This window comes from Notothenia rossii (genome assembly GCF_949606895.1).
Source record: "Notothenia rossii genome assembly, chromosome: 11".
In the NCBI taxonomy this organism is placed as follows: domain Eukaryota; kingdom Metazoa; phylum Chordata; class Actinopteri; order Perciformes; family Nototheniidae; genus Notothenia; species Notothenia rossii.
In genome coordinates, this window is record NC_136910.1 from 14,938,632 (window position 1) to 14,957,478 (window position 18,847).

General features: G+C 40.8%; 1 protein-coding gene across 5 annotated transcripts in view; it reads left to right on the forward strand.

Annotated features, from left to right (window-relative positions):
• mta3 (metastasis associated 1 family, member 3) overlaps positions 1 to 18,847 on the forward strand; it is a 31,565-nt gene that overhangs the window by 7,615 nt on the left and 5,103 nt on the right. For 3 of the 5 annotated variants that reach the window (XM_079658535.1, XM_079658534.1, XM_079658537.1), the window contains 15 exons: positions 3,030 to 3,156; positions 3,359 to 3,422; positions 3,875 to 3,992; positions 4,532 to 4,634; positions 5,332 to 5,431; positions 5,506 to 5,694; positions 6,859 to 6,933; positions 8,133 to 8,191; positions 8,329 to 8,447; positions 9,282 to 9,439; positions 10,656 to 10,878; positions 12,561 to 12,653; positions 12,745 to 12,906; positions 13,427 to 13,458; positions 13,550 to 13,668. In XM_079658535.1, the coding sequence (XP_079514661.1) occupies positions 3,030 to 3,156; positions 3,359 to 3,422; positions 3,875 to 3,992; positions 4,532 to 4,634; positions 5,332 to 5,431; positions 5,506 to 5,694; positions 6,859 to 6,933; positions 8,133 to 8,191; positions 8,329 to 8,447; positions 9,282 to 9,439; positions 10,656 to 10,878; positions 12,561 to 12,653; positions 12,745 to 12,906; positions 13,427 to 13,458; positions 13,550 to 13,668 (1,741 nt within the window). Of the gene's footprint in view, positions 1 to 3,029; positions 3,157 to 3,358; positions 3,423 to 3,874; positions 3,993 to 4,531; positions 4,635 to 5,331; positions 5,432 to 5,505; positions 5,695 to 6,858; positions 6,934 to 8,132; positions 8,192 to 8,328; positions 8,448 to 9,281; positions 9,440 to 10,655; positions 10,879 to 12,560; positions 12,654 to 12,744; positions 12,907 to 13,198; positions 13,307 to 13,426; positions 13,459 to 13,549; positions 13,679 to 18,847 lie in introns of those variants that run through there. The other 2 variants (XR_013803888.1, XM_079658536.1) reach the window with 2 other exon arrangements.

Below are 18,847 nucleotides of genomic sequence, written 5' to 3' on the forward strand. Positions count from 1 at the left end.
TAGAATCCACTTCAAGACACTGGTACTTGCGTACCATGCTGCGAATGGATCTGGCCCTTCCTACATCCAGGACATGGTTAAACCGTACACCTCAGCACGTGCACTCCGCTCTGCATCAGCCAAACAGCTCGCTGCACCCGCACTGCGAGGGGGACCCAAGTTTCCATCAGCAAAAACCATTGGGTTTGCTATCCTGGCTCCGAAATGGTGGAATGAGCTCCCCATTGACATCAGGACAGCAGATAGCTTACACATCTTCCGGCGCAGACTGAAAACTCATCTCTTTCGACTCCACTTAAAGCAATACAATTTAAAAAAAAAAAAAACAAAATAAAAAACACTTATATACTAACAAAGGACTGGCTTATCTACATCCAGTTGAGTAGCACTTGAAATGTTTTGTCTCTATGAAACCTGATGTACTTATATGATTCTGTTTTCTTCAAGTTTGTATCTTCTTGGTTGAATGCACTTATTGTAAGTCGCTTTGGATAAAAGCATCAGCTAAATGAAATGTAATGATGAGAAATCAGCTGCAGTAGAGCCAGAAAATAATAGTTGGTGTTGATTTTTCTGCCTGAGAATCAGCACTGACAGGAAAGACAGACATATCTTATCTCATTCTTTTCTCTCTGTGTGGTCAAACCGTTTGGGGAAAACCAGTTGTGCTCATTTGGCTAGACTCTGTAAACATAAAGCATTAAAATGTGAACCGTACAGTTTGCATGGACATATGCACTCCTCGCAGCACAGTGCCAATTCCACAAGCTTTTTGAGGCCGTCGTCTACCAGCTGCTCACAGAAGATACTGTAACAGTACCATTTAGCGTTGCCTATCAATTTGCATTGTAAAAAAATAAAAGTCACACAGTTTATGGCTCAGGAGGAAAATAAAAGGACAGACGGTGAATGTGATACACACATATAAATCAGAATGTGCAGTATTATAGCTAACACATCTTAACTGTCTGTACTTATGACCAAGCTACAGTTAAATATTTGGATTATAGAGCCATGGTTCAGATTGTCTTAAAAATAGAAATGTTCCATTGTTATCAAGCCGTGCAAACAGTTTTGAATTTATTTTTCTAGAGTTTAATGTATTTTCCGCTGAGATTACTGTGACTGCCTCCCTAACAAAATAGTAATAATAATAGTTGTTAGTTATATAGCGCTTTTCCTGGTGCTCAAAGTGTTTGCCTATTGTAGTGAAAATATTTGTTTTTGCTGCTCTCAAAACCACCTAAAACTATCTTAGATACATTTTTTACTATTTTGACTTTGCAAAATTTGGGTGCATGCATTTACACATCCACTGCCGAAATGTTGCCACAATGAATTAGTAAACAGTCGCTAACCTCAAGAGAATCAATAGGTGGACTTCCTGCAGTGTCCTGACAGTGGTTTGCAAGTGAAAGGCTTTCCATTTGAAACAGCAGCAGCAGCAGATTTAAAAAAAAAAAAAAAACCTTTTCTTATTGCATCAGCTGAATCAGAGCATATCAGAAAACTGCAAGGCTGCTATCTGTTGGATAAAAGTAAGAACAGCAACTTATACAGGAATCAGAAAGTCTATTTTACACTAAAATCTAAAGGAAGGGACTTTGAAAAATGTTGAGCCAATCAGAGACACAGTGAGGGGTGAGGGGTTTGGTATGCTGCATCTGAAGTGCTTATCAGGGGGTGTTCATCGTCTGAAATCTCCTTCCCTCCCAAATATCTGATGTTGGAAATAGTGGCAACTTCCAAAGGTTTTATTACTTTTCAGAAATGAACTGTCCCCAAGCCAAGTTCACACACTTAGATTAGATATATTTTATTGATCCCCAACTCCTGTTTGTTTTTCATGGTTGTGTAAGTTGGAAATAAGCAGGATTTGAACTGCTCTCACCAACTCTTTTTGTAACACTTATTTTGTGTACAAGCAGCAGAAACACCTTGAATGCCCTTGTTGAACAACCCAAAGAGTGTAATGTTTCCCATGATATGTTGCCACTAACTATGACAGAAGGTTTTTAACCTACGCGTGCCCATTCGGAACCACTAAATACACTTTTGAGCATACACCTGCCCTAAGCGTATTCCTCTTAGAGTGGAAATGTACACGTCAACCTGCTGGCTAAAACTTAAAATGGGTTTGGTTAAACAGCCACAATGAGAGCAGGGTGAGAAGCTGGTCCACATAGAGAGGGGGGGGGGGAATGCAATACTGTTTGATTATAAAGGCAAACTCTTACAGACAGTCTCTCTTGGAAGACATTCATGGTGTTGTTCACATCAAATATGACAGATGCAGTTGGCAAGACTGGAAAAAAAAAGAACTTGTGAAAGAAATTCAAACCCTGACTGCTTCTCACCTCCGCAATCACGCTGTGAAGTGGGCGTACATTTCAAATGGTCGGTGTCGGAAAGTTTTTTGTAATTGTCACACGCAGCCCTCCACAAACTGATATCACAAATGTCTGGCAGGAGGGGGTTTCCAAATCTATTCGGACATACAATATGAAGCACCTTTTGAAAAAGCAAAGTGTAGTTTACAATGTGACTTATTTGGACAGAGGAAACAGGAAATCTGTTTCCAAAATGGATGTAATAGAGCCAGAAGAGTGAAAACAAATAGTGTTATAGGAGATAAATATACATCATCTGCTATTGGCAACTATGTTTATGCCTACACGTTGTAACAACAACTTCTAATGTTTAGCTGCTGAGTCTTTTGTGGCGACTTGGCTGCAGCTAATCCAGTTTTATGGATGAACACTGTGTTCTCCTAAATGTAATTTCTTAAAGTAGTGCTGGCTGGGCGTAAAAGTGCAGCAGTAGTTTGACTGTAAAACTTCGGAGAGCCATTTTAGGAGTCTGCAGAAGAAAGCTCAGTTATGAAATGTCATTAAGTGGTGTTTTATGAAATCGAAGAGATAAATGGATGAGTTTGGCTGAGACCATTTGTGAGTTTGATAATGGGTCAGTCTGTTATTTGTCACCATTAAGCTCAAGCTATTTATTTTTCTCTGTTGTGTTTTTTGCAGAGGAGTTGGAAGAAGAGAAGGAGAGCCCGGTAGAGACAGATATGTCAGATAAACAGAAACACCAGCTTCGCCACAGAGAGCTCTTCCTCTCCCGGCAGTACGAAAGTCTACCTGCAACACACATCAGGTACTGTACAGTGACTCACACTCACTCACTCACTCACTCACTCACTCACTCACTCTCACACTGAACCTCACATCTCATCTGCAGGCAGTGCCCATGGATAGTCATTCATACAGCCATGAACTGACAAATCTAGTGCTGCCCACTTCCTGTGTTTTAACACGGTGCTTGTCCCCCCCCCTCTCTTTTTCTTTCTCTCTTTCAGGGGGAAGTGCAGTGTAGCGTTATTGAATGAGACAGAAGCCGTTCTTTCATACCTTGACAAAGAGGTGGGCCAAAGAAAAGAACTGGAGTTGTCATCTGTTGCAGTTTTGTGCTTATAGCAGATTGTGTTATCGCAGGTTTAATCTTTTTACTGATAAAGTTAACTTTTTGGTTGTCTAATAACTTGATTATTTTCTTGATTTATCGTTAAGTCTATACAATGTAGGAAAAATATTGTGTGCAATATCATTTTTTTTTAAAAACCAATCATGAAAGTGTTGGATTACTTTTTTGGTCCTACCAACACCTCATGGCTAAAACATTACATTTATTATTCCTTCGACAGACAAATCCGTACATGTAATTTCAGCTAGAGAAAAGTAATTTTTCTGTAGCAGCAGGTATCTTTGTTACATACAAATGTCAACTATGTATAATAGAGAAGACATTGAGTTTGACATTAGAGCCTTTTTTGGAACCATGTGCCTTTCTAAAATGTGTGTGTTGTTCTCTTCAGGATACGTTCTTCTACTCGCTGGTGTACGACCCAACACAGAAAACCCTTCTGGCCGACAAAGGAGAAATCAGAGTGGGACCGCGCTTTCAGGCAGACGTACCTGAAATGCTACCAGAGGGTCAGTCAGAACATGTGATTTTAAATGTACAATTCCAGGTTTTATTGTTTACACCCGAGCATGTCAAATGTCTAGCCTCATTATCTACGTTTCCAATATGTGTATTTGTGTGCGACTAGACTCGAGAGGTTACAGCAGGGAAAGTTAGTGTTGTGAATATGCACTCTTTGTTCATAAATGGGGACAATAGCTGCCTTTTTAAATAATCTGCTGTAAGTTTAGTCAGAGTGCAAGCACATGACTGACCCTCTCTGTTTATACGAGTCTACCCAGGACGAGAATAATAAATGATACTGTCCCATGACTTGACTCTTAATCCTCTTTCACACATCCAGCTTGAAAACATGACCGAGCTCTAACAGTGTCTGGAGTCAAATTGTCTGAGTTTAATCTCTTAGCTCTACCGGGACATTTGATGTGGTAATCTCAAGGCTAGTTCATTATTATTAGAATATTTTACAAATAACCAAAATATTGTTCAGTTTTCTTCCCCTTTGGCCCGTGCTGTGTGTAAACTGTTGCCTCTGTGTGTGCTGCAGGTGAGGCAGATGACAGGGACCAGTCCAAGCTGGAAGAGAAGCTGTGGTATCCAGAGTGTCCGCTCTCCAGCAAACAGATAGACCAATTCCTAGTGGTGGCACGGTAAGACACTCACCTCTGACAGCATGTTATGAACCCTCCAGACTGCAGCTGCAACTTCTGAAATGTCACTAAAGACAGATTATCCATAATATTGCTGCAGTAACTTTATTAGTAATAACTTTTTTGTCATGTTTGTTGAAACTCTCACTATATCCTAACTCTGGTGCATGAAGTAGATGATCTGTAGATGGTTCAATATTCCAACGTGCCCAAAGAAAAACAACCAATAAGATCTAAGGCCCTTCTACCAAACTTTTAATCACTGCTCGTGAATTCAGATTAAACTGTAAAACTAGGCAGCATGCCCATTCAATTTGCAGCTCTAACCGTTGCATTAGTCAGCCGTTGTTTTTCTGTTTGTGGAAGAATAATTGCAAATATAATCCCTAATGTAATATATGTGCCTTGTTGTTAATTGAGGGATGGTTCCAAAGTATAGTTCATTATAGTAACTTTGTATTATTACCTAAACAAAAGTATATGAGAATTCATCACAGTTTATTTGGGTTTCTAAACTGGACGAAAACAGCATTAATAATGTATAATGCACAGAGTTGTGTTTTTTGTTGTGTTTGAGTCATCAGCCTGGTTTAGTCTCATTACTGGAAGCTGTGCAGCTGCTTTTATTTCTGTAAACACCTATATTTTATAAATATATTCTTTAAGTTTGTTTTTTGGGTGTTTGTACTTTTTTCAGAGCGGTCGGGACCTTTGCTCGAGCGTTAGACTGCAGCAGCTCAGTCCGACAGCCGAGTTTACACATGAGTGCAGCCGCAGCCTCGCGAGATATCACACTGGTTAGTAGAAGACGCACACAGTACCTGATTTTGACTTTAAAGGATAGTTGTAACCCCCCCCCCCCCAATTGCAGTTCCATGCGATGGACACGCTGCATCGCCATAACTACGACCTGTCCAGTGCGCTGAGTGTTCTGGTGCCGGCCGGCGGCCCCGTGCTCTGCAGGGATGAGATGGAGGAGTGGAGCGCCTCGGAGGCCGCCATGTTCGAAGAGGCACTAGAGAAATACGGAAAAGACTTCAACGACATCCGACAAGACTTTGTAAGTTTGTCTTTGCAACTGAACTCTGGTTTGTTTAACGACATATCAAACGCAAGCACTATTCTGTGTTCAGGAGTGTGTTAGTGTTATATTATACCTAATTGTCATAAGAAGCAAACATCTGTTTTTCAATAGCTCAGTCAGGCCTGAATGAGGCTAAGATTTTCCCTCTAGACTCAAAATGGGAATGCCTGAAAGGTTTCTATAACTTGATGAGGAGATGAAACCAGAAGAACAGGATAAACGTGCTGCATTTTTAAAGATCCAGTCCTAAGATGAGAAACTATAACAGTTTGTTACAATAGTAACTCAACACTCAATCCTCTTTTTAACTTAGTATGTGACATGTAAAGTCAATGTATTACACAATGTAGATCCTGCTTCAATTTGATGGTTATCTTTGCATGATTTATTTTCTCATTCAGAGTAGGCATATATGCTCACCCTTTAAGTGAGTAATTTCCCTCTTCACTGACTGATTACTTTATTGTTTTTGTGTATTCATGTATGTCCGTTGAAATTGAACTTACACTGTGGGCTGCTGCGTATACTAAACGTGATCACAGAATCAAGAGTTAAGTAAAAAGCACAGGTTCTGTGACAAGCTGATTTTTTTGTGGAAAATTGCTTTTTTAAAACTTACTTAGTATATAAATGCACCATTGATTATGCTGCATAAGTATATTCAAGAGTTTCTTTATAAATGTTGAGACATCCTCCGTGAAAAACGTTGAACATTTGGAATTTGCTGTAATCTTCATGATTCACAGTTCTGTAAAGGGAAAACTAAAATCACCAATTTTAACTACCGCCTTTCAAGCCAACAGGGGGTGACTCTTTCTGTTGAACTCTCCTGCCCACTCTACCTGTACTCTACAATAAAGTCAGGATATGGGTGTTTGCGGAGGCACCAGGTGCTCATGAATACTTATTAAATGTGTGAATCACTGTGTGTGTCCGTGAGGGAGTGTGTTTTGGTCTGGGGCTCAGCACTGAGCAAAGACGCTAGCTTTCAGCCTCTGTGGTCACGTTGCCTCTCATGAATATATATGAAGGCGTTCGCACGCAGATGGCGAGAACATGAGATATTAATATCATTAATTTGCTTGGTCTCTCTTTCTGTTCCCCTGTCTTCACACTTCTTCATTACTTCCTCCTGTGAAGCTGCCATGGAAGTCTCTGACTAGTATCATTGAGTACTACTACATGTGGAAGACCACAGACAGATATGTGCAACAGGTGAGACTCTTTCAGGCTTTACACATAATGTAATTTAAACATTTATATATTTTAGGTTAGGCTTAAAGGTGCCCTGTTGAGTACTCTTTTTTTTTTTTTAAGTTACCTTTACATGAGACAGACAAAACAAAGATTTTTGAAAAGTTATCTGTACATATTGCTGTTTGTCAGGGTCTTAAATTATGTTTCTGATGTGCTGTTTGGTGTGTATGTCCGCATATATGTAACATATTTTTGTAGTATGTTCTGCATGTCTTATGTTGAACCTAATGGTCGAAACCGATAGCAGAGGCAAAGAAATGTTCAATATTAGTCTCTACAATGACTCAAACTTCAGAAATATTAGATCCTACAATTCTGATATTGCACCTCAGTAGCATCTTTTCAGTGTACCTTCCCAGCCTGTTAAATGCACTCATCTTTAAAACTCCATGCACCTCCCCAATCAGAAAGCATGTTATCTGTCAAAAAGTTGTCAGAGCCACAACATATATTATAAAGCTGTTTTGAGGAGAGTGGATTTTCTGTGCAGAAAAAGCATGGAAAGTTGTCAAATAAGTTGAAGTAATAGTTGATAAGTAGGGACACAGCTTTCAGATGTGTTTTGTTGTTGATGAATAAATCCACTGTAGGGCTGTACTCGAATATTTGGTCGTTGGAGTACTATTCGGTTTTCAATTTCTTTGTTCGTTTTTTTTTTTTTTGGCAGTGCAGCCGCCAAATTGAATTTATTGAAATCTCCAATATCAACGTAAGAGCTTGTGCCTCTTCGGGAGGTGCTAACACTTAACCATGAACTTTATCCTTTACTTTCTCCGTCTTTATATGTAGATATTACTTTTCTCCGTCAATCTCCACTCCGTTTCTCCATCACGTTGTTTCCATAGCAACAACAACTTCCTTTCAACGGCGCTAACTCTCCTTCAAAATAAAAGCATGTCCATACAAAATAGGAAGCCAAGCCAAATTACACTTAAGACATATATAAAACTGCAACGAAAGTAACAAACACAATACACTATTGTATTTACACTACAAAACAACAATACTGTACAATAACAAAATGAATGCCTAGAATAAACCAAAATACACGTGGTAAAGCGCGTGCCGAATATTCGCTGCTGATTACTACTGAATATCCGGAGCCCGAAAAATGGTATTCGGGACAGACCTAATCCACTGTGTTTCTCTTTGAGCAGAAGAGACTGAAGGCAGCAGAGGCAGAGAGCAAACTGAAGCAGGTGTATATCCCCACATAGTAAGTCGCTTTCACATTTATAGAGGTTGGTTGCATATTACCGTAACCGTGGCTTTTAATGCATAATTAATGTCTTGATTTAAAGCACTGCAGAATGTGGCTGTTTCCTTAAATCTCCTCCTGTTCTTCTCTGGCAGTAACAAGCCCAACCCCAACCAGATCTCACTGACCAATGGCAAGATGGCGACAGTGAATGGAGCGGGGCCCGGGGCCTTCCATGTAGCAGGCGGGGGCAGAGCCTGCGAGAGCTGCTATAGTGAGTTTTGGTTGTGTGAGTGTGTGTGTGTGTGAGAGAGTGAGAGTGAGTGTTTGAGCACGGCAGCTGTGAAATTGAATCCCATGGGCGCTGAGCACGGGTCAATGAGAAATAGAAGGGAAACTGAGGCAGTGTTTGAAGCTGAATGATTATTCTTCACTTAAGAGATCCTATGGCTCTGGAAGAGATACGCTCCCTTTATTTTCATCCTCACTGCCTTTCTACCGATGTAACCCGGCAGCTGTTACTATGGGCAATATCTCCCTTCACTTTGACAGTTGTTTGGATTTTTCTTTTCTATAAATTGACAGAAAATAGTGAAAATGAGCAATATCCTCATACTTCGAAATGATCACATTTACAATGTTAATACCCAGAGGAAAAAGCGTTTAAATAATGTTTGGCTTTTTCTTAAATTGTGAATTATAGTAATCACTCATACTCAAACTTTTCTTTGAAGCTCACGAAGAAGCTACAGTTTGTATCAATAGAAGCAATAACAATGACTGGCTGATAAAGCCGCTTTACAAAGTAATCCTTACAATAGCTGTCTGGCAGAAGCTGTGATTGTGAAGCAGCAACCAGAAACGCTATCTTTTTGTATTTGTAAAACCAGCCGTTGACCAATTTGAGTCCAAGCATTGCAAAAAATAATCACAAAAAAACTTGAAATATATGTTCTTGTCAGTGACCTCTACTTAAAACTTATTGAGGTTAAAACTCCTCCCCCATTGATACACCAAAACTGAAATCAGGATTTGATAACAGGGTGGATGATCAGTTTTCTGCAGCGATGCTTCTAACCTTCAATGATGTGTTTGTGTGCGTTAACAGCCATGCAGTCGGCCCAGTGGTACTCGTGGGGCCCTCCCAACATGCAGTGCCGCCTCTGCGTTTCCTGCTGGATGTACTGGAAGAAGTACGGAGGCCTGAAGATGCCTAGCAGAGCCGAGGTCCCAGAGGAGAGTACCTCCCCCAGTCCAGTACCTACTGTAAGCTCCGCCAGAATGCACACATGTAAAAAACATGCGATGTATGTGCGAAAATTCTGAAAAGAATAGTGCGTTCTTCATGCAATATTCTAAACCACCTTATCTCTTGCTAAAAAGTTGTATCCCAAAGTAAGATGCTTTATAAAGCATAGCACGACACAACTGCAGCTCAGTAAAGTTTAACATCAATTATTCAGTCAAATCTAAACTTTCTGTATCTTGCATGCCAACTGTTAATACATCGACACACCTCCCTCTTCTTTAAGTGAGAAAAGTGAGAGCGAGATTTAGTTTGTATGTGTGCGGATGACACTGGAATGCAGGATTTGTCCAGCATTTCATTGAAACTTCAAAAAAGCAACACGCCTGCCATGCTGTAGTTTACCCCTTTTTATGCTGACAGAAATACTTATTTCTTTAAAGAAGTATTATGCTTTATTTCTGTTTTCCATTACAGCAATTTCTTCTATTGGCCAATTTTTTTTATCTACGTTTATTCTATTTTAGGGATTCATTTGCATACAATTCAATACAGAGGCACTTACTCTGTAATTAAAACCATCAATTATGGCTCTGTTTAATCAAATGATTCCCATAATGTTTCTCTTAGCCTGTTCACACTACAACATAACCCCTGAAACCAGCTGGCATAACTGGATTGCAGCAGCATTATCAGCATGATTCAACAGCTTAATACGGTCTGATACAACAGCGCTGCATTCAATCCTTCCTTCATGAAGATTATAATGTTCAGTTTTCATTTTCGGTGTTTTTAATAAAATGCCGATTCAGCTGAATCATACGGTCATTTGGAGGCTGTAGTTACGCTCAGTGACATAAGCAGGGTGGAAAATATTTTAGAATCACCTCTGAGTAATAACAGCACAACAAACGGCAGCCTCCAAAAGAACCATAAAGCTGACTTAACTCCTCCATCAACCTTCACGCAGATAGGATTGTTATAATAGACTATATTCCTTTTATTTTCATATTTAAATGCTAAGATATTAGTATTTTGTTTGTGTTAAACTTGTGTTGACTTCTCTCAGTGGTGTTGTATTTCAAACACTGTATTCACTTCTATGGCTTTGAAGCACATCGCTCATAGGAAGAAACTGTTAGAGATAAAAGGTTTTCAAACCACCTTTAATGTTTAAGCAGCCTCAGTGATCAGTTCAGCTTGATTCAGCGGCCTCTCCCTCTCTCCCCCTCCCAGGAGCCTCGCTCTCGGGGCCACACTGCTCGCCAGTCCAACCACATGATACCCATGCGAAACAGCGGCAGCCCCAAGTCCAACATGAAGACCAAGCAGGCCTTTCTGCTGCAGGCCACCCGCCTCACCAAGCTGGCCCGGCACATGTGCCGTGATGTCATCAGGCTGCGCCGCGCAGCGCGCCGGCCCTTTATCCCCATTAACTGTGGGGCCATAAAGGCAGAGTGTAAGAGCTCTTTAAATTCCTCCTAACTTCTGCCACATGGACACACACACCTACAGACAAAACACAACACATGCAGACAAAACATGCAGACACACACACACACACACACACACACACACACACACACACACACACACACACACACACACACACACACACACACACACACTCACCAACCTTCATCACCCGATTGCCCCACCATCAACCCCCCCATCTGCCCCTCCTGTCTGTCTCTTTCTGTTTTTATTATTATTGTTATTATTATTATTTTGGTTTTTGTATTTTCCCACTCCCTGTTTCCAATAAAGACTGCCTGTCCTCATAACTATGAGTTTGATCATCTTTTCATTCATATTTTTTTATTTTCTTATCTGTTGAGTTTCTTGGTCACTGTGAACTGAAAGCCATTGTTGGAATGATACACACAGATTTATAGGTTAAACAGGGCTCCTCTCCCCGATCACACCTGCAGACCCTTTGAAAACACGCATAGTAACTGAGTTTGCTTTTATTAACTAATAGATTGTAATCGATAGAACTCATATTCTAGTCTGAGCCGCGTACCTGCTGAAGTTAGACGTAGAGAAAATGTATTTTCTAAGAGAAGCTCTATTTTGCACGGCGCCCTGGTACAGGCGTGCCCACTCTGTCACGGCAGAACAAGTCACTGAATGTTTATTGTAAATACTGAAACTCAGCTGCAGTGTGTTTCCCATCACCATCTTTGTTCCTCTTTGCACACTCATTTTTCTTCATGCTGCTAATCATGTGTGTAAAATGAATTGTGTTTGGGTTGAAAATGAGCTTTAGATGAATTTGCACTGATAAAACTTGAAAGACGAGAGCTTGAAGCTTGAGGACTTTTTTTTGTTTTCGGTACAATAATAAGAAGCTGCTCTCGACTTCTTTGCTGCTCTTGATCAGTCCCACCCATTCGGAGTCATCAACTGGACCATATCCTCCCTCGCCATGCCATCCACTCAGCTGTTCTCCTGTGTTCAAATCATGCAAACATCACATGAATCATGTTGCCTTTTCTCGCTTGTGAATCCTGCAGACATGATTTGCCATTTCTCCCCATCCACCGTTTTCTAACAGCTGTTGCAATATCCTCATCCTATCTTCGACCTCTTCTTTTTTGCTCTTTTTTTCTTTTTATTCCATCACTGTGTGAATGTGAGAGTCGACCTCCAATAAAATCCCACCTGAAAGCATCTCTTCTGAGTCCTTGTGCTTCATGTGTCCCGTGTTATCTGTCCATCAACTCCACCACACTCCGAGGAACCATAAAGACACCCCTCCCCCCCCCCCACTACAGCATGGACTCAACCTGTGCCTGACCTTCATATTTTAATGTATGTTTACAATATTTATGTTTGTGTGTGCATGTAAGCATGTATTTAGATCTCTGAATCTGCATGTAGATATATGATTTTGCGTGGTCATACCATCCGTGAATTAAGTCACTACATTCACACCCTAGAGGGATTTGTTACATGCATAATTCATTTCACAATGAAAGGAGGTTAATTTCACTTGCACAAGACATCCTGACATTTCTGTTTTCATACACAATTCTATTTTCTGTCACAAGTCTTACACTTGTAGAACGAAAGAGCAGATATAGCCTGAGAGACTGTCTGCAGTGGTTTGTATAATATGTGTGTGTGTGTTTGGTTTAGATATGTTAAGGGTCTCAGAAGGGCAGGGGACTCGCCTTCCCAAAACCAGAACCCCCCAGAGGAGCACTCTGACCAGTGTGGTGCAGTTTCTAGGTAAATCACACATAATCTACTGAAATGATAACTATAGAATATTCAGATGGTCTATAGGAGCCAGTTGATGCAGCTCCAGTGTCTCTTCCAGAGTCCCGCCCAGCAGCCCAAGCCCCTCGCTCCCACCGCACCCCGGGCCTGCAGACACCCCCCCCTCGACGCCTCCTCTCCTCTCTCCCACACGGCCCCCACGGCATGCTGGGAAAACGCAGCTACCATCACCACAGCAGGGCTGAGCCAGACAGACGCTCAGGTACACACATAGATGTTCTTTTGTTTCAGCTCAATTCCACAAAAGTCATGAGTTATTTTTCAATAAGAGTGTTATTGCTTAATTTAACCCTGCCTCGAAGCAAAAAGTCATTACTTGCTAAATATCTGTTAACCCCCCCCCCCCAAAATAAGAAGTTGAAAAATGATGTGAATGAATCTTGGGGACCAGACTGTTCTAATCCAATGTCCTAATCCTGTTGCTTGATCAAATCAAATTAGTGGAAATACACCCGGAGTTGATAACCTTTTCTACCATTTCTTATCTAAACTAGCTCGTTGGAGAGAATGACAACTAATTCTAATGAAAACGAATCAGCAGATGGGGGTCAATTGGATAAATTGGATGATTCAACTTCAGTCTGACACTTTGTTATTTATTGGTAACTTCTCTATTTTTACTGAAATTGAAACAGTCATTTGTTGCACCTCTTGAAGGAAAAGTAATCAATACTTTTCACAAGTGACAGATTCCCTCATGCACCTTTCTTTTGTTTTTGCAGATAACCCTGGTACAACAGGTGGACCCCCCCTGGTGGGTGTCTTATACTCTGCTTTTAAACAAACCCGGTACAACTGAGTCCCAGCTTATTCTATTAACATTGTTTTGAATTGTCTTTTGGCAGCATAACGGCCGCAGCAGCAGCAGTGGAAACAGCCGGGGAGGAGTGACGATCCGTAAGAGGCGCCCCAACTGGATCGATGCCCCTGATGACAGCTTCTTCCTTGTTACCCGGGAGACCAGGTAAGCAAAGGTGACACTTTTATAACCTCTGATTGGCTGACTGTGTATGTGTGTGTGTGTCAAGGTAAAAAGCAAGTTATGCTGAGAACAACAGAAAATAAGAAGAATTGAGAGGTGGTGACCTCAGACAGTTGAGTAGTGCTCACAGAAACACACAGGCAGTCATCAAGATGAAATAGAGTGGGGAGCCTGCAGCGTTAAAATAGAAAAAAATATCAATAAAAGTGCTTATTTTTTACCAAAATGATCATGGTAAAAGCACCTAGGTCGGTTGACTTAATTACGTTTTTTTTATCTGAAGACATTTTTTTATCCAAGAGGAGAGTATACCAGGGTCATATTGGCTTTTTAGTTTTTTTAACTTTGAGCGTATTTTATAGTCTATATTTGTTTCTATTATGATTTTAAGTACTTTTATGCCAATAGAAAAAATCACCAGGGTATAGGATAGTGTAGAGGATAATTGAAAACTTGACATACATCAAACATATATTTTCTTTGACAATGTTATACATGGTGATGGTGGACCTTGAATCGTGTCCTCTATATTGTAAAACTCTCCTCTCCAGCCTTTATCGCATGAACAACTTTTGGATAGATTGCCATCAAATTTGGTTTGGATACTCTTGGCCACCATTGATAGATGAAGCCTATTAACTTAATGTATAGGTTGACATTTTAGGTTTTTGTTTAAATTAATCTTCATAAAATAAAAGGTATTTATGTCATTTTGAGTATGTTTGTATGCTGATAAATGCCTTTAATTGAGTGTAAAGTGCTGCATTTGTAGAGATATTTGCTTTTTTTCAAGACTCAAGTTGAATCAAATTGTGGGCAGAAATTCAAGATTTACGATACACTCTTACTGAATAATGAAAATGTAATAAAACCAACTCCTCCATAAACAGCTGGTATTGATGTACAAAAATTAACTTGCTTAAACTCTAATACAGGCATGTATATTGATAATGTCTCAAAAAGAAAAACGCAGAGGGACTCATTGGATGGTTTGTTTCTCTTTGTGTACTCAGCACACATTATGTTGTAATTGAATAAACATGCCATTACGTTTTACACATAGAAAATCAGTTTCTATTTGTTTATCTCAACATATATCGACACACACACTCTCTCTCAACTGCTCATACACACATGCACATAATGATCAATGTTGCATGTGTGTATGCAGAGCCGGCCCGACCTATTAAGCGACATAAGTGGCCTCTTAGGGCCCTGCAGCCACTAAGGGGCCCCCTAGCAAAAAATAAATAAATGTCAGTACACGTCGCCGTCAGTGGCGGCTGGTGGAAAATATATTTGGTGGGGCTGTTAATATAGTGAGTAAAAAATTTTTGGGGGGAGAAATTACCCCTTAAATTGGGACTTCTGGTGATGTAATGGCCCCATAAAATCGTGGTTCTAGGGCCAGGAACAACCAGGCTGAGTCGGGCTGAGTATGCTAAACTAGAGAGAGAATAGCTGTCAAGGGGGCTACAACTACAACAAGATGAACATATTTGACCGTGATTTAATTGTAATACACGTTTCAAAATGATGCTGAAGTAACAACATACTGATACCGGATAGTAAAAACCATGAATTAAGGCTTTGACATGTCTGCAGACAGACGGCAGGCGAAAAACCTTTTAAAATGCGTGTTTTCTAATGGAGATTTGGCTAAGCTAACGTTGTAAATGCTCCGACCGTCCACACTCACAACAACGGCCTATACAGACATAAATAAACCAGCGACTGTATTCGCCATGACACAGACAGTATGTGGTTTGTACTTGTTTGACTTTTGTCTAGTTTCTGAACAGATATGAAGAGCTGTGAGCTCTGAGTGCTAAGAGCTAACAGCTGTGTTGTTTTTCTGAGGAGCTCATTGAAGATGACATCACGGCTCCGCCTACACTGCGTTACTATAGATACTACCCCAGTTCCTCACGAGTCTAAAAAACAACTCACGTCAACGCACGTAAGCAACGTGGACGCCAACGTGAGCGCCCTCGTGACCAAAATATTTGACGGCGCTGATTGGCTGAAATTATGTTTCGGCGGCACAGTTTACTATGAGACTTTTGCAACGTGCTGGTTGGTGCTGTTTGGCTCGGGGGCAGCGCCCCGTAACGATAAACTAATGCCAAGGGCAAGGCCAGGCAGGAAACATGTGACTTATCAGTAACTTTAGACATCGTAACACAATTTTAAACAAGATTTTATTGTAGATTATACATTTTACTGATACCAATTGTATGATATTTACCTTGTTCATTAAAAATTAAAAATATAAAATATATATATTTTTGAAATATATATATTTTTATTTAATTTTTTTTTAAATATTTTTTTTTGTATGTGGGAAGAGGTGGGGCGGCGCCCCTAGCGCCCCTATGGGCCGGCTGCCACTGGTCGCCGTGATAAGTATGTTTAATTAATTGTGTTAATATGCCTAGATTGCCTACTCTCAAAGTCATGTATTATATTATTGAGTCAATAATATAATACATTAACCGTTCTTTACCTGAACCTCATCATGACACAAGAGAGGACGGCAGGATTGTAATTTCCCGTGTTCAGTGAATGCAACAGAGGCAAGACACCAGGGGGGTATACTACGAAGCAGGATTTTCGCTTAGCCGGCTAAATTCAGGGAAAACTCCGGCTTTCCGGTCCTACGAAGCTGGTTCTCTTTTTAGCAGGCTAGATCTCCATGGTAACTTATGCTTAGCGGCTAACCTGGTTGGGACCAGGTTAGGTTGCAGGCTAAGAGCTCAACTCAGTGAAAGCACTGCCTGCTGACCAATCAGAGCTCAGTGTGCGGAGTTTAAAGCGATCAAGTCATATTACAGGAGAAAGGAAATACAGAAAAGCTGCCGTTGCAGGAAAGACGCCCGGCGGAAATCACCAACTGTGTGAACGTGAACATTAATAGAACATCACCTCCCATCTTCAGAGCAATCTGACTATTATAACATTAGCTTTAAGGAAGCTTACTTACATATCTGCCACAACATAAGTAACCGGATCAGAGTAACATTAAGTACAGTACAGTCCGCGGCATATCACATCATCATAATGTATCATATATTTCCTTATCTGAGTCAGCTGAGCCGTATCTGGCCGTGCAACACTCAGTGTCACATACTGTATGCAGAAGTATTATTTTAAGCAACACATTAAGTTGACGAAACACTCGAGTCAAATGTAATTAAAGTCAGATCTTGTCTTAGATGGGGCAGTGATATCATAAACCTGTTAATGTACGCATTCAAACAATTTTTATTTTACCAGCTGTATTCACCTTGCAGACATGTGCAGCTATGTGGCTTTTATCCTGGATAAAGTGTTTAAGTCATGGATGTTTAAAGTTTAACTTCTTCATATTTTACTAATATTAAAGTTCACTTTTCATTCACGAAGTATGACGCTGCGCTGTCAGTACGATTCACCATGTTTGTGATTGTTCGAATGCTCCAAATACCACCCCTTTCATGTGAACGCGCACCTAACTAGATAGGGCACGGCTGGCTTGAGTGATCCACTTGATAACCTGCGTCGTAGTACCGTTTAGCGAGAGCGCGTATGTTTTGGATTAAGCCAACCGGCTAACTCAAACATATCCAGGTTAGGTTGAACCAGCTTCGTAGTACAGGCCTCTGACCAACCAGAGAGTTGAATGGAAATAAACATCTGTCTTATTGGCTGACAGGTACCTATCATGTGAGCAATGACAATGTTTAAAATAAACTGTCAGTCGGACTCAGAGTTTTTGAAGATGGACATAAGAAAACATTTTCTTAAAAAATACGACAATTCTCAAGTGGTGGCTCACACAACAACCCCAAAGCCACCACTTGAGCCAGGTAAACAAGGTTTGTAAATGTCAGTAAACTTCCAAGTTATGCGAACATGTAAGCAAAGCATAAATTACAGCTACGTTGACGTTACTTTGAATCGCGGGGGTGAGCTAAACTGTTAGCAAGTAGCTATAGCTAGCCAGATATATTAAAAAAACACTAATATAATCTAAATGTAATGTTTTTTAGCGTTAACTCGTTACCTCTGAGAAATGTTGACTTACTGTTGGACATGAAGCTAGAAGCTACCTTACAGTACACAGTTGATCCGGAGTCCTATCAGTTAAAGTGTAAGATATCCATAAAGAAAAATCTGTTTACAGTTCTGTTTCATATGGGTGTTGAGAGATGTATCCATAGATCTCTTAATTTTTCTCTCGAAGTGCACCAGATTGATGCTTTTAACTTCAATATTTTAAAAAAAATCTTCCCGGGGGAGCATGCCCTCGGACCCCCTAGAGGAGGTGAGGACCCCCCTAGAGGAGGTTAGGTCCACGGTGTTTACATGCTTATTTATACAATATGTGTGCTTATGCTAACATCATAAGACAAAAGTTGGTTCCGTGTTGTGTGTAGTGAGAACGCGTGAGGGGGGCCCCCAAGCCAAAGCTCGCTTAGGACCCCCAAAGGTCTAGGGCCGGCCCTGTGTGTATGTGAGGGAGAAAGATGTTCTTTCATTAAGCCTGTGTCTTAATGAGCCATGGCACCCGGCCCCCATCGCCCCCCACCGATCAGCGAGGCTAAAATTAGAGCGGCTAACTGGTGCAGATGGGCCAACGAGGAGCCAGGAGTGGAAATATCATTACACCATTAACCGGGGCTGCTCTCGTATGGATCACTCACTTACCACAAATATCAACATGGCTGTGTGTGTGTGTGTGTGTGTGTGTGTGTGTGTGTGTGTGTGTGTGTGTGTGTGTGTGTGTGTGTGTGTGTGTGTGTGTGTGTGTGTGTGTGTGTGTGTGTGTGTGTGTGTGTGTGTGTGTGTGTGTGTGTGTGTGTGTGTGTGTGTGTGTGTGTGTGTGTGTGTGAGAGAGACATGTCATTCTGAAGGCTATCCCTTTATTATATTACACTGCCGCTAACCGCTCTCCCTGTAGAGACAATAAATGCTTTTCTGAATAAATGGTATTAATAGATTCTGCTCTGAAAGGCGGCTGCTAATGAAATATGAACGGAAGCTTAATTTCCTCCTCCTCTTTCTTTTCCTCAGCGTGAGGAAGAGCGCAGAGTGTCACAGAGCAGGGGGAAGGAGTGAGAGATCACTCCCACATGTTCAGGGAGGAGACAAATAGAGACAGGGAAATGTTTCTTTGCAA